Source organism: Haemorhous mexicanus, chromosome 29, assembly GCF_027477595.1.
Source record: "Haemorhous mexicanus isolate bHaeMex1 chromosome 29, bHaeMex1.pri, whole genome shotgun sequence".
Classification (NCBI taxonomy): Eukaryota; Metazoa; Chordata; class Aves; order Passeriformes; family Fringillidae; genus Haemorhous; species Haemorhous mexicanus.
In genome coordinates, this window is record NC_082369.1 from 1,641,783 (window position 1) to 1,657,617 (window position 15,835).

Consider the following 15,835-nt stretch of genomic DNA (forward strand, 5'->3'; position numbering starts at 1 on the left):
AATAAATCGATTTCCTTTACATTAGTGAATTTATTTGGTTTACTGAAGGGTCCAAATCTCCATTAGAATTGAGTCATCATGACTGGGAGTGTGGCAAGTGAGGCCTGCTTATTCTGGTGGTGTTGAACTGCTGAATCAGCTCAGCCCTTCCCCTGATCCTTTGTAGTCCCCCATGACATTCCTTCAGCTTCTGAGCTGTCATTGCCTATGGTTACTGAGAGACTGCTACAGTTACTGAGAGACTGCTGAAACTTGCTAGTTTTCTTGGTGTAAAAATTAACCACAGAAAGAAAAGCTTATTCCATATCACTTCAGAGCACATTGCTGCTAGTAAAAGGACATGTTTCTGGGGGTCTATTTTAGATGCAGAGCATTTCTGCAAAACAACTAGTAAAGTTGCTTTGAGTATGTGTTAGCCTTATATGACTCCAGCCTAGCAAACCTGAGCCTTGCTTCACTTGCTGTTGTTCCTCATGGCCCTGCTGTAACTTCAGGCCTCATCTCAGTACTCAGAACCACTCCTTGGTTGTTTGTCCTGCCCTGAAGGAAGAAATTGTTTTTCTCATACCACACATTCAGATCTGGCCACATCTCTGCATGAATAAGTGCATGAGTAAGCCTTACCTTACTAGTTTGCAACCAGTGTTCTTAAGCACAGAAAACTCACACATTTCTAAAAATGCAAATTTCTTAGTGCAAACTCTGATCATAAAAAATTATGTCTTAAGGATTGCTTGGATTGCTGCTTTATTAATGCTGTAATCAAAACCTAATAAGAAGGGGTCATCAAGTATATAGAATGTAGATGAGACCCACATGTGCTCAAGAGGGAAATTTGAAGATGCAGTTTTTCTCTATAATTTTTTTCCATATATATAATGTTCACAAGTGGTGTTCATTTTCATCCGATTCCTTGTAGACTGCTATTGTAATGTCAGGATGTATATTGAGAAGGACGGGATTTGTAGTAAAGCAGTGAAACAGCCCCTTACTTAGTATATGGCTATTTTTGAAGCTGGTGTAAAGTTGGATCACTTTTAAAAATTACATCCTAACAAATGAGATCAGTAACTTGAATCTGTTATTGCCCACAGCAATTCCCAGGCTTAAATGCCTGTAGTACTGTAGCTCCATTATGCTAAATAGTTAGTACTGCAGTAGTTAATTGTTGTCTGAATGTAACTGCTTGTACTGTTTACCTTAGTGTGGGAATTTGTCCCTCTTCTTTTGTGTGTATTTAGGAAATAAGGGAAACAAGAAAACGACATGAACATCGTTTGATTGAGGTGGACACAAGCCGCCAACAGGAGTATGAATCCAAAATGACTCAGGCTCTGGAGGATCTGCGAAATCAACATGATGAACAAGTCAAACTGTATAAGATGGAGCTGGAGCAGACATATCAGGCTAAGGTAACAACTGCTGTCCACAGCACTGTCAGACTGGAAGCCCAGTTTGTGAGATAAAAGCCACTTCTATCAGCTCTACTGGTCTTAAGGAGACGAGTAACTATAATTTGAGCAAGTTTTGTCCCAATGCTCAAATGCTTTCCCTGGGACTTGTGTGCAGGTGCATTTCCAGGGAGGTTATAGCCAGAGGTAATAGCAAGCAATAGCTTCAGCCAAGAGAGGTCAGTGAGAAAACATGTGGAGCTGTTGTTGGTCTCTGCAGAAAACACAGTGGGAATAGTGGATGTCACACAGTAGCTGATTAGACAATGTCTTTTGCTATAAGGGTTCTTTTCTTACATCAGTAGATCCAGTTTTTCTTCACAAATGGATGGGACTGGGAAAACTTGCAATATGTGCAATACATTGTGCATAAGAAGCTGGAGGGGGGGATTGGAGAGCGTGAAAGTGAGTGTCTCAGTATGGGCTTTTGCTTGGATACAGTGAGCTTGCAAACTAATATAGACACACTGGAAGGGGCTTCTTATCCAAGGGTGCATTGTCACTTTGCTCTTACTGTGGCCGTTGCAGTGTTCTTAATCACACCAATACACTTTTAAATATGTCTAAGCCTTGCAAATTTCAATGATCTAAGGTAGTTCTGGACTGGAAAATTACTAGATGCAGCTGTGAATCCTTTGGTGACAGGGAAACTTCAGGCAAGATATCAGACCTTTCTTGACCAGCTTTGGTGATGAAAATCATGGTATGTAATTTGGAAATCATAGAATCGTAGAGTGGTTTGGGCTAGAAGGGACCTTTAAAAGCCATGTAGTCCAGCCCCCTGCCTTGAACAGGAACGTCTTTAAACTAAACCAGGTTGCTCAGAGCCCCATCCTGGCAATTCTGGCTGTTGAAAGCATTTGTCCATAGTTACAGCCACTTGTTCTCTTGCGCTGGAAGAATGATGGTACTGCTAAAATTGTTCTCTCCCACCCTTCACTGAGACTCCCTTTGAATTCTTTGAGATGCTGATTTGGTTTAAGAAATACTGATCTACAAACATTTAACTATTACTTATGGCAGCAACCATATAGATAATCGATACTAAAACCCCAAAATTAAAATTAAAACCCGCAACACAGGTGGCAGGGTTGAAATTATTCAGAGAACTCTTGAACATATAAGGAGCTATTTGGATTGACTTGCCACAGTCTGAAGGAGATCCACGGTAGAAGATGCTTAGTAGAAAAAAAAAAAAATTAAAAAGGATGCAATATACAGACTTAGAGCATGAAAAAGTGACAAGCTTTGAACAAGGGAATGAACAAATTAAGCTGCTTTTTCCCTGCATAAAGGTGGTTGTTATGGATGAAGTTGGAATATGGAGGGAAAGGGGTTTAGCTGTGAACTTAATTTTGTGATTTCTGAACAAGTATTTCTGTCCCTGTTAGAGAGCCAAAGCTGGGGAGGAATATGATGTCAAAGCAAATCACTAGGTTTAGCTACTGAGCAGCTCCAGGATGAGATGGTCTTGGGTAAAAGCACACTTCTTGCACAGGGCAGATGTGGAGTGGCTGGAGAAAGTCCAAAGGAGACCACAAAAGTGATCCTGAGGACTGGAGCACCTCTTATGGAGAGAGCTGGGGTATTCACCTTGGACAAGAGAACTCTCCAGGGAGATCTTATTTGAATGTGACTTTTGAATACTTAAAAAGGGCTTCTAAAAAAGATCATTATGATCTGTGATAATAAGCAATAGAAATCCTAAATATGAGTACTTGGCACAATGCCAGCATGGCTGTAAGGTCGTGAACAGTTGTCAGATTTCAAATATTTTTTAATTTTAAACTTTACAAGAAGCAATGGAGTGTGTAGTTGAAGTTATTTCAAAATCTGTAGCCTAAAGAAGGCTCTCTGTGTGCTGCTCAGAACCTAATAACAGCAGAGCTAGTGAAGATTGATTTTATAAACCTTTGTGTTGTGTGGCTAAAGAACGTCTTCTGCCTGTAACTGTTCTTAGAATTAGATCGGTTTAGTTTTTGAGTGGATTCCATGGTGTGGCAAAATTGTTGAAATCCAGCTCTAAAGTATGCAAAGAATGGTTTTTCTAGCTGTCTGCTTTAATGAAATTTACCATGTAAGAGTGCTGGTTTTGCTCTCTCTGTTTTGGTTTAAATTAACCACTAGAAATTAAGCTTGTTCACTAGGTGAATTTTAAAAAAAATTAAAACCAAATTGTATATTAGTAACTATTACAGAAAGAGAATAAAACCAAACCTGTTGTTTTGCCTCTGGGACAGGATGTCATCTGGAGAGCTGTGAGTAGTTTTATTGCTTCTTGCAAAGATACTACCGAGTTGACAGAAGACAGTTTAGAGTGCGAAACAAGTCATGCATGAGAAAATTTTAAGTAAAACTTCACCTGAAAAAGAGATACGTTGAGAGAAGTGAAAGATACAGTGGATGTCTGTAAAGGGATAAATAGCATGGGGGAAGGTAAATGAGGAGTGATTGTTATTTTTTCAGTAGGAGCAGGGACAGTGAATGTCCAGTGAGAATGTCCAGATAGAGAAGAAACAGAAAGTATTGTTCTTTAATATAGAGCTAAACTCATTGCCCCAAAAATTCAAAAAGCAGAGACAAATTCCTGCCTGAGAAATCCACTGAGAGATAGTAAGCAGTGAAATACTGTCCCTGACTGAGGAAGTCCCCGAGTTGCATATAGCCAGCAGAGACATAATACCCGTGAAATATTTCATTGAGTTAGTCTCTGGGCATCCAGGCAACTGTTGGACCAGGACATGAATTAGGTAGGCAGCCTTGCTGTCACCCAGTGTGATTTGCCTTAGGACAAACAAGCAGAGCACATGGTCAGTTTTTTGGAAACTAAGGTTGGTTGTATAATGGAAGGGCTAATAGAGTATTTTTTTTATAGCATAAGCAAATCCTGAAATACATTTTCCTTCAGTCCTTAGGGCATTCCTTAATGTTCTGCAATTCCTTCCTAAACTTACCAGACCATTTAAAAATTTCTAAAATTAAATAGTTGCTACTTTTTTACCAAAAGAATATTTGAGGATTTCTGAACTCAGTACAAGTGAGCTGTATAAAACTTTCTTTCCAGCTGGAGAATGCCAAATTGTCCTCTGACCAAAATGACAAAGCTGCTGGTGCAGCTCGAGAGGAGCTGAAGGAGGCTCGCATGAGGATAGAAGCTCTCAGCTACCAGCTTTCTGGTCTTCAGAAACAGGTAAAGGGACTAAATTGACTTTTATCTTAAACACACAGCTGTCTTGTGTGAATATATTAACATTTCTGACCCTTCATATTTTCTGAATTTTGCACAGAGAAATCTTTGTTATGTTCATTTGGGAGGGAGAAGGGTTTTAACTTTTTGAGTGGACCTGCATGGATGCCAGGTGGGCTTTTTCTTGTTTTGTGTGCCTAGGCCAGTGCAGCAGAAGATCGCATTCGGGAACTGGAGGAAATGATGGCTGGCGAGCGGGAGAAGTTTAGGAAGATGCTGGATGCAAAGGAGAGGGAAATGACAGACATGAGAGACCAGATGCAGCTTCAGCTTACGGAGTACCAAGAACTGCTTGATGTTAAATTAGCACTGGACATGGAGATCAGTGCTTACCGAAAACTCCTGGAAGGAGAAGAGGAAAGGTGTGTAAAGATTCCACTTTCTTTTCTAAGGACTTTCAAGTGTTATTTTCATTTCTTGCCCTTATTTTTTTACCACTTGAACAGGAATTCCCAATTACCTTTCACTGAAATTATATTGACTCCACACCACAATGTTGTTGCATGGAACACTTGTTCTCAACTGAACACTGTCCTTATTTTGGAGTTTTGTAATGGTCTTGGAGTACAGTGAAATTGATCATTCTGTGCTTGGTCTTCATATCATCTTTTTACTTAAATGCTTGTACTTCTATGGTTTTAAATCATGGGAACCGAGAATAGTGTGTTCAGTAGTAGCTGTACTGGAGGGAGGGATTAAGGGATCACTGTTGCTCTCAGTAGCACTGCTTTCCATGTCACATTGTCATACTGCCAGACCATTCCTCAGGGATACATTCCTCCTCATGTATGCAGTCCTCTTAACATACAGAGTGAGGATACTGTCAGCCTTGGAGCACATTACAGTGTGGTTACTTGAGGATATTGTAGCTTTGTGGCTCTCTGGGTGAGTATATTAAGATGCTTTCTTCGTTGTGTTAAGGTTGAAGCTCTCTCCAAGTCCCTCCTCCCGTGTCACAGTCTCTCGGGCTACCTCGAGCAGCAGCAGCAGCAGCACTTCACTTGTTCGCTCTTCCCGAGGCAAGAGAAAACGTATTGAAGCAGAGGAGCTCTCTGGCAGTGGAACTAGTGGGATTGGCACTGGAAGTATCAGTGGCAGCAGCAGTAGCAGTAGCTTTCAAATGTCCCAGCAAGCTTCAGCTACAGGAAGTATCAGCATAGAAGAGATAGACCTGGAGGGCAAGTATGTTCAGCTTAAGAACAACTCAGAGAAGGTGAGCATCAGCAGAACTCACAGAAAACAAGCAGGAGCTAAATTATGATACACAGCCCTTTGCAGCATGAGTAGGTGCAGCCATATGGAGAGTGGGAGCAGCATCTCAAGGTGCAGCATCCTGCAGGAATTAATGGGGGCTTTGAAAAGTTGAACATAATAGTGGGCTAACATGCTGCAGGAAGAGAATACAATCTGTGTCCCAAATGTATGCTGGGACATTGCTCACAGAAACAGCCTGCTGTCTAGCAGAACTTTGTTGTGTAAATGGTTATCTTTTAAAATTTTGCTGAATGACCCTGATTTACACTTTAGACTCTGACTGGATGTCGGCAAATACTTTCAAGGTAGAATGCAAATGCCTTAACAACCATATAAATAAATTTATATTCCCATTATTTTAATAACAAAGACCTAGATTCTGATGCCTGTTTGTTCTGTTTTGTTCACTCTTAATAACTTTCTGACTCTCTCCATTAGGATCAGTCTTTGGGTAACTGGAGACTGAAAAGACAAATTGGAGATGGAGATGAAATTGCTTACAAATTTACTCCTAAGTATGTCCTCAGAGCTGGGCAGACTGTTACAGTAAGTTGTATTTACAGTATGTCAACAATAGATTCTTCTGTTCAATTATTTCTATATTAGTACTTCAGTATTTAAGGCCATTTTTTTGGGCACAGAGAAAGTTGAAGAAAAAGGTATTTTGGGGGATTAGTCAAGAACTATTTGTTTCCAAACACCTTTGCCCAGGTTTAGAACCCTAATCCTGCTCAACCTCCTAAAGAATTTGGAACAGTTCAGAGCATTCATCCAGACTGTAGTTAAGATTGGACAGTCTCAGCATGAACTGTAGTTAGTGCTGTAGAACAGCTGCTTTGCAATAATTTTGCATTTTATTTTCAGTCTGCAACAGATGTTCTTTTAGAAAGAAACAAATGTATCTTTTAATCACATGTAGCTATTTCTACTTAAGTATTAATTGTTTAGACATATAAAAGATTTAAGTTGATGCACTACATGCTGCTTTTTGCCTTGGCTCCATACAGTATGGTTATTGAGACAGTGGTAGGAGAAATTTGTTCAGAAAAGAATTAATGACTGCAATATTATATGCTTTTAATACTTTACTACAAGTAATAGTGTAGCTAAAAGTAGGGTAAAACTGCCATTAGAATTCAGAAAAGAAACCTAGTATGTAGAGAGAAGTAGGAGAATTAGGGGGATATGTATATTTAAAAGAAAAAATTGGATAAACACTTAATTACAGATATTCATTCTCTCTAGATCTGGGGTGCAGATGCAGGTGTATCTCATAGCCCCCCTTCTGTTCTGGTGTGGAAGAATCAAGGCAGCTGGGGCACTGGTGGAAATATCCGCACTTACCTCGTCAACTCGGAAGGAGAGGTAGGCTGTGTCCATGGGTTGGGTTATCTCCCAAACACTTAATTTCAGGGTGGGGTGACATGACACAATGACAAAATCCTGATTGTAAGATCTCCGCTGTTGTCTTCCATTATGACAGTTTATAACACTGACATAATAACATAAATAATTACATATTATTTATGTACATATCTCTGACATTTTTGGGATATTTTTGAAAACTGTGACCATCATGATTATGCCCATAGACACTTTTTTCCTATTTTAGAAGAATACGCTGCTAGTAAAGAATTTGTTTGGAATTTGAGTATGCACTTTCAGAAGAGACAAAGAAAAGAAGCATTTCTGGCAATTCACAGTTCCATTATATAGTCCCTATGATGTTCTGAGGTGCAATGTAAATATTAATGTAGGAAGATAATTGTCCTTTCCATGTTAGAAGCATATCATAAGTTCCCATTTGGCAGAGGTTCCTGAGCATTCTGCATTGTCCTACACCTGCCCACAGTTAATTTTTTTAAAACCATCTCTGCAGATGACTTTTGCAAGGGAGAATCATGCCTTGGCTGTTACTCATAACCATTATCCCAACAATCTGATAGCAGTAGGAAAAGGATACAGACCATAGTCGTATCAGTTTTTGTGTTGCCTTTCTTGCTGGCAGTTTTCTGGAAGAATTTTGTGGGCAGGATGAGGTAGGAGGGGGGTAATTTGTACAAATAGAAAGCTAATGCTCTCCATATTCAAACTGTGTGGTCTAACTAGTATCTGAAAAAATTTCAAATCCATGTCTGTTTTCACTGTGGTTACCTTTAGTATCTCTGCTTAGCAGTGTATGTTAAGGGCAACTTTTTCCACAATTAGAGATTTTAATCTGTGATTTCCATGGTGCAAGTAGGCAGAAGAATTTCTTACTATTTAAAAGTGTTAAAAATAATTTAGTAATAAAGGAAGCTTCCTGGGGTTTTAGAATTCTCTTTAGTGCCTGGCTTGTAAAACTATGCTGAAAACCAACATATGCAATTAACATTAAATATTTATTAGAAACTGGGAATATTCTTTATGTTGTATAATCATACTGAGAAAGTCACATTACACTGTATCTTAGACAGCTCCTACCTGTTTCTGCTGTGACCTTGTGTAAAATTGACTACAATCACCTGAAACATGTCTGCTTCCTCTTAAATCCCAGGGTAATAAAAAAAAATCAAATGGCTGAATTACATTACCATGCCTTTTAGTGCACAGAAATAGGAATGATGTTGTGGTTTGCAGGATATTGCTGGTATTTGCTTGCATAGCTAGTGGTTAAATCTAGGCCAAGTTGCTTTAAACTCTCCAAAATTTAATAAGGATATTATATTAATGATTTGGAAAAACTTAACAGATAGATAAAGACTCCTGGCCATCTCCTTATCTGTCATTTTGTGTAGGAAGTTGCAGTGAGAAGCGTTACTAAATCAGTAGTTGTGCGAGAGAATGAAGAGGAAGAAGACGAAGCAGAATATGGAGAGGAAGACCTTTTCAACCAACAGGTAATCAGATGCAGACCAGATGTTTAACTTGTGCTTCATTAGTTGGATCAATCAGGCATAAGATTTAGCGGGGGGAATCCCCCTTCAGCTTTTGCCAACTCTGAGCTTTCTGGTCCTTTCTTCCTTTCTTCCAATGGTTGCTTGCAACATTGCAGTGCACCAAGAGAGGACGATGTGAGCAGTGCTGCCAGGAATTACTGCTGGGATCCATCCTCGTACAGCTCAGGCAGTGGCTGATGCCAGCTCAGGGTGTCTGTGCTTCAGATCACACAGTTTCAGCATTAGCAGGCAGTGTTCCTCCCAGTATATCTGCTGCTCTTTGCAACAGAGCTGGGTCATTCTTGCTAGAAGCAGGATATTACCAGATAGCCACTGAAAACCAGGAATGGGGGTGCTTCTCTTGCTGCAAGCTTCAGCTTATTGGTTTCTTTTCTGACACTATATAGCTTCTACACCTGAAATAAACTTGGTTTTTCTTCATAATAATACCACCGGTATGTTTTGATAACCTTCAGGTTAATAATGTGAAATAAGCGACCAGGAGTTGACAGAAAAAAAAAAAAGGAGAAGGATATATAGGTGATACCAGAAAATATTTTAAATTTGAAATGTAAGGGATTTGTTCTTCTGATCAATGGGCATTAAGTAGGTCTTTTCACAAATAACCCATTCTGTGCAGGTTTGCAGGTGAGTTCTCAAAGCTTTTTTGGTCCCAAAGATTAAGCAGTGTATTTGTAGTATAAAACAACTGATTTTTCTTACCCAAAAAAGCAGAGATCACTCTCAAACAAAATCAGCATTTGAAATACAGGAACTTGCTAGTCTTGAGCTAATGACATCACAACTTTCATTTGTCATCTGTGTCACTGTTGGAAATACGTCAACCCATTGCAGGAAACCACAACCAGAGGAGCAGTGTGTCAGTCCTGGCAGCAGACCGGGGCATGTACTCTACTTCCTCTTATGTAGTGATGATCCTTAATGTAACTAAACTACTAAAAAATGCTTTTGGCAACTGAGATGATAACCAGACTCTAGGCTTACAGTCTGAATTGCTGGTAAGAACTGAATTCAACTCTGTCTATCCTTTTTTAGGGTGATCCCAGAACAACCTCTAGAGGATGCTTAGTGATGTGAAGAAAGAAGAAACTATTATTTACGCTTTTCCCTCTTCATTTATTTCCTTTTATTTTTGCTATTTTTTCCTTCCAGAGCCACTGAAAACTATTTTTATATGCATCACCTGATTTCTTTTACGTTTACTCCTTGGTACATTTTTATAAAAAAATTTCAAAAAAACTTAACTGAACAAAACTGCCAGGATTTTTAATACATTTATTTTTCCCTCTTTGTTGAAACACTGTATTGGAATACAATATTTTTCCCCATACAGAATTTAAAGTCTTACATAGAAACCTAAAGCAGAAAAGAGATTTTAGCTAAAATGAGATGAGACTCCTTGAGTGTACGGTAAATCTATAATTACATATATAATCAGTATAATATCCCCAGAAAAAAAGTTTGGTGAACTGTGTTCATTTACAGGGCCCTAGGAGAGATTCACAGAGTGTTTCCTCAATAGTTGTAGAAAAGCTAGTATTTTGCCTGGTATCCTCAGCAATGCCCAGCTTAGGAAAATTAGACCACAGATTCATTCAAAGTGCTGTTCCACAATTGCAGTGATGGGGGAAGCTTCATTTTAGGCATTTTTGACTCAGGACCTTGCCATTGTCTTTCTCCAAGGTTTGACAGCCTAATGGTAGAACATCTGGGTCTGTCACACCTGAGCTCCATGTCATCATTTCAGAAGTTCAGTGGTGGGTTCTGCTTCCTGAATATACACACCATCCTAAGTTGGAAGTGTCAAACCCAGAGGTTGAACTGTTTGATTTTTAGGGGATTTTGCCACTGTCACAAGGTAAACCATGGACACAAATTGTGATATACCGTATTTATAATTTAATCCTTTTGACATATTCAGCTTTAAAAGTATTTGATTAAGATTTTAGAATTAAAACATATACTTTTGGCAGTGATAAATATTGGGGATTTTAAAGGTTATCCAATGTAAATGTTGACCTTTTTAATCAGAGCTAGATATAGCTTGTTCATACTTCTGTTAGGTTCAAAGGGGCATTGTCAGGTATCCCAAGGAGCAATATTTGCAAAATAGAGCAGAAATAGTTGAATGACTTTTAAACAGTTCAAAGGAACTGCCTCTGTTAAGGATGTAAGCAACGCAGGATTCAAGTGCTCAAGGCAAAGTCTAACAAGGAGTGAAGGGAGAATAATGTTTTTAATAAAAAATGCACTGTATGGGTAGCGGGTGATTTTTATTTTAAGAGGATGAATTTTTTACCCGATAGTGTCCATTCAGCTAAAGGTTTCTGCTGCTGCATTTCTCTGGAGATAACTCTGAGTCTCATAAGGGTTAGTGTTCATTTTTAAGCACGAGGGAAAATACTTGACTGCTCCAAAGAATGCAAATGTTATTTCAACTACTTGTTGAAAAACAAACTTAGTAGTTTGGATAAAAAATTTAGACACCATTTGATTTCAGCATAGAATCCTGTTGTTACCTGCACTCTTGAACTCTGATCTTGTCATTCAAAATGTTAAAACTCATCAGACAAGTGACAAGGTTTGGATGTTTTCGGTGGCTTTCGGACATTATATTCTCTGAACAGTATTGTGACTGACAGGTATAACCTAGAAAGTCGGTTTAGTGGCTCGGATTGATGGCTTTGTTATGCAAGCAGGGTGGGAACAAAAGGGGCTTTAAGCTTCAGGATTTAATTTGTCATTTAAAAATAAAGATGCTACTTTTCTCTCCTTGAGTGGGATAACTGAGTTGCTGAAGTAAACTAATAGACATTTAGAATTACATTTTATTCCATTATCAGAAGACCCATTAAAAAAAAATAGGATAAAGATTCGCCTATTTGGGCTGATGGGATAACTGAATTGATGTACTTGGCCAACATTCTAATGTAATTTTCCCACTCTGCTTGTGTAGAAGGTGAAATATGTTGTAAATCATGTCTCTCTCTCTCTCTGTAAGATATATCTAGTGAAATTATGTTTCTCAGACATACTGTTACAATTACCTTTTCTAAATTCATTGTTATGCAAATTAATGCAATCAATGTAGAGTTAGTTTTGCAACACACCTTCCAACCACTGGACACCATTTCCCTTTTCTGACCAGCAGCTTCAATAAGATACTGACATAGTGTTTGAGGGCTTTTTTGCTTTTTCCCTAAAGATCTGTATTTTTTTTTTTACATGGGCCAGTTTTCAGATTGCTTATTCCTTTAAGATTGTCCTGTAAATTTAAGATTATTTTGTGATCTTAAATACTAAAGTAATGAATGTGTAGTTAATTTACATTTTTTCCTGTGGTTTTTGGTTTGTTTGTTTCCTGTAAAGAATGGCCTCAAAAAGGCAGCTCAAATGAAGAAAAACGTCTTGCTACCTGAGCCATAGTTTTCCTGACAGCTACTGTATGAGGAATAAGTCTTCTTGTAGCCTTAAGAACTGGTGCTTGCAGATTTCTTGTAATGAGCACTGTGCCCTTGAGTAACAGTCTGCAGAATATGTCCTTAGAATTGGAACTGTGTCCTTCAACTTTGGAAACAGTTTATTTGATTCTTTGGGAGCGTGCTTAGGTATATACAGGTCAAATAAACCTGTGATTGACACTGTGGGAAAAGCCAAGTCTGAATGTGGATGATTCTGTTACCACAGTGCTTTTTAATAGGCTACTGCAAATATGATAAATAACTCCTGGCTGTAAATTACAAGCCACAGAAGAACTACTGTATTCCATGTATTTTGTTTTTTGTGTTGCCTTCTCCGGACACCATCCTGGCCTCTTGCTTTTGATGCTGAGCTTCAGTCTTAACAGCGCTGTTCCAGGCAGACTGGAAGGCAGTTTTGTGGCTTTACCAACCCAAAAAGCATTGTTTGTTTTTTCTTCTGTCTTTCCAAGATTTCTTTCCATTTTCAGGATATTTGAAGTTTTTTGTTCAAATAAAATCCAGTGTCTCCTTGCCCCCTTTTTCTCTTTGATCCTGTATATGAACCAGTCTTGACGAAATTAGAAGGGTGGACAGCAGTTCTACTTCAGTGCTGGTACCTGGCATAAAGCTTGAAGGAGAAATAGATTTGACTTGTCTGGAGAAAAATTATTCTAAGGTGTCTCTGATGAGGGAAATGAAGCTTTTATCAGAGTAGTTACTTAAGCGTAACTATCCAGATGGATGTTCTTAATCCAGAAATATAATCTTATTCTGAATGAAATAGTAAATAGTTTTTCCTATGTGTAGTTCATAACAGAATATCATATAAAATACAGTAAGCACATCCTGCCTCCTCCTAAGCTCATGCCATGTGAAAATGCTTGTCTCAGACTAAGTCCATCCATCTTCAGACCTGTCAGGAATGCGGTGCCTTCTGGAGTGAGGTGTGGCCTCAGTCCCTGGCATTTCATGCCATTTTTTTCTCCCTTTCTTCTGCATTTGTTCTTTTAACTGTTGCATTGCAGTGACGTACTCCAAGGAGTGGAGTAGCTGGGATTCCCTAGTTCCTGCACATCCATATATCCTGTGATTCTTTGGTGCCACACAGGTGTATTTCCTGTTCCCTTTGTTGCTTCAGAGCTGTATTTCCCAGCAGGTCTCTTTATGCCTACATGGGGCTCCAGCTTAGCTCTGACAGAACCCATCATTTGCACTGACATGTTGCTCACTTACCTTCAGCTCTATGTTACCATTAGATGGGCAGTTGGCTACATAGTCTGTGTTTGCAGCAGGAACCAAAAGTCTCAGGAAGAATATAAATATCTGCTTCCTGTGATGTAAATGCTAGCTGAGTATGTGTGCAAGCTGGCAGTAGTGTGGGAATTATACTGCAGTGTGAAAGGAGATCACTGTGTGGTGTCTGTCCTCAAGCAGTGGGACACTTCAGTTCAGGGATCCTTCTGGGTTTTATACACCCTTTTTCTTTCTTACACTCATTCTGTATAAAGGCCCTTAAACTGCAGCCTGAACAGAGGTTGCAGGTTAGAAGAGACCTGTAAAAATCCTCTCTACACCCTGGAACCTTGGATAATCTGTCACCTTTATGTGCATCAGAAGGGTTTTGATGCTGCAGGAAAACATGCATGCTGTATGTTCCAGATCTCTTGTAGCCACTTCTCTCATGTCTTCACTATTAAACCATTCTATCTCTTCTTTCTGTATCTTCTTTTGAAAGTCTTATCTCTAAACAAAGGCATATCCATATTTGATCCTGCATTTTACTGACACTGTTGGGTCCAAACTCTTGTGTGAGCAAAGCCTTGTGAACCAGTGAGCGGAAGGTGAGATAATGATTGCATTTTTCAAAGCACTGTTTTAGCTGAATGTCGGGACAAATTATATTGGAGAGATTGTTTTCTCATTCTGTTGGCCTGGGAAACAGAATTTTTATTTGCCCTTCAATATGCTTAGCTTTAAGCCAGTTTAAAATTATTTAAAGGTGTTTGTTAGTTTTTTTATACAAGACCATATTTACATGCAATTATTATTTGTAAACATAATTCTTTTCTTGAAATGCTAAGGTCTAGAGTGAAAAAGATGCAAAAGCCTCCATTCCGAATAGCACAAGTAGTGAATTGACTTGGAGTTCAAGAAAAGATGTTGTTTATTGAACTTCCAGATTTATTGTTAGCTATTACTGAAGTGACAAGTCCATCTTGGTAAGGCAGATGCTACTATATATACAGATACCCAGATCATTACACTAAAATTACAAGCAATAATCTATTTTGAGCAAGTTTAAGCCAAAATGCTTTCCATTTGGGCACAAAATATAGTTGATCTCTTATTTTCATAGCAGTGATGCCTTGTGACTTGAATTGTAATTTTTATTTTTAAAATTTTTTTAAACAAAATTTTGATTCAGACAGGTCTGGCTTGAGGGCACTGCAGTAACCACCTCTAGTCAGCTGCTGCAGATGAGTTTTTGGAAGGTTCAAGTTTTTTAAATAGGGAATTATGAAAAAGGCTGTTAACAGAAACACAAAGACAAAACAATGAAAGTGTTCACTTGAAACCTAGAAAAACTACATCACGACCTAGACTTTATCATTTCAAAGTGGTTTGTTTTTTTCTTTTTAGACTATGCATGCCAAATGTCTTGTCTTTTTCAATGATTTGTAATATACATTTTATGACTGGAAACTTTTTGTACAACACACTCAAATAAATGTTTTGCATTTTATTGGTTTCCTTCTGTCTATTACCCAACACACAGGTAATTTGGGCTATTTGAGATGATCCATCCAAGGAGGCCTTTAAGTGTGGAGAGAGGACACAAAGAGCTGCTGTCTGTGCTCCTAACAGTGATCAGCCGAATTGTGTTTCAGCAGGGATCGTGGGGTGTGTCAACAAACCGCTTTCCTTAAACCTGATGGAGTGCTGGTGGAACCTGCAGTCCTCTCTGAACAGTACTAACAAAAGCAGGGGGAAAAATATCTGGAGCTGGAGCAGATAAACCTTCCCTTGCTTTCTCATCACTGCTGCACTGAAGGGATTTTTCGATTTAACCTACTTGATACTAAATAAGAATGAGAGCAGAAACTGATCCCTGGTAGGGATGCATTCTTGGGAATAGACAGAAGCATTGCCACAAGCTGATGCATTTGCCAGCCTGGCCCAGCTTCCAGCTCACTTTCGAGTCCATACTTGAAAGTGGGCTGGAAGCTGAGCCAGGCTGGCAAAAGCATTTAAAAACTGCATTTTAAATTAATTTTAAACTTGTACCTTAAACTCATTTCATTTTAAACTTGTACCTTAGATGGCTGCCCCATCGTTAGCACTAGCTGATGATGCTTCTTGCAGGGTGGTAGAAATGCCTTCTGTTTGAAGTGGGCAGATCCAAAGACAGGATATGTTTTGCAATACTCTTGAGTGTGCGCTCGGGCTAGTGAAGATGAGCACAGTTTTGGCTTCAGCTCTGCT

General features: G+C 38.9%; 1 protein-coding gene across 1 annotated transcript in view; it reads left to right on the top strand.

The window, feature by feature from the left end:
* LMNB2 (lamin B2) overlaps window positions 1-15,095 on the top strand; it is a 36,331-nt gene extending 21,236 nt beyond the window's left edge. The window contains exons 5-12 of the mRNA XM_059869975.1: window positions 1,242-1,412; window positions 4,516-4,641; window positions 4,840-5,060; window positions 5,620-5,911; window positions 6,391-6,498; window positions 7,198-7,317; window positions 8,730-8,831; window positions 9,927-15,095. Of these exons, the coding sequence (XP_059725958.1) occupies window positions 1,242-1,412; window positions 4,516-4,641; window positions 4,840-5,060; window positions 5,620-5,911; window positions 6,391-6,498; window positions 7,198-7,317; window positions 8,730-8,831; window positions 9,927-9,968 (1,182 nt within the window). The 3' untranslated portion in view covers window positions 9,969-15,095. The remainder of the gene's footprint in view (window positions 1-1,241; window positions 1,413-4,515; window positions 4,642-4,839; window positions 5,061-5,619; window positions 5,912-6,390; window positions 6,499-7,197; window positions 7,318-8,729; window positions 8,832-9,926) is intronic.
* The last annotated feature ends 740 nt before the right edge of the window (window positions 15,096-15,835 follow it).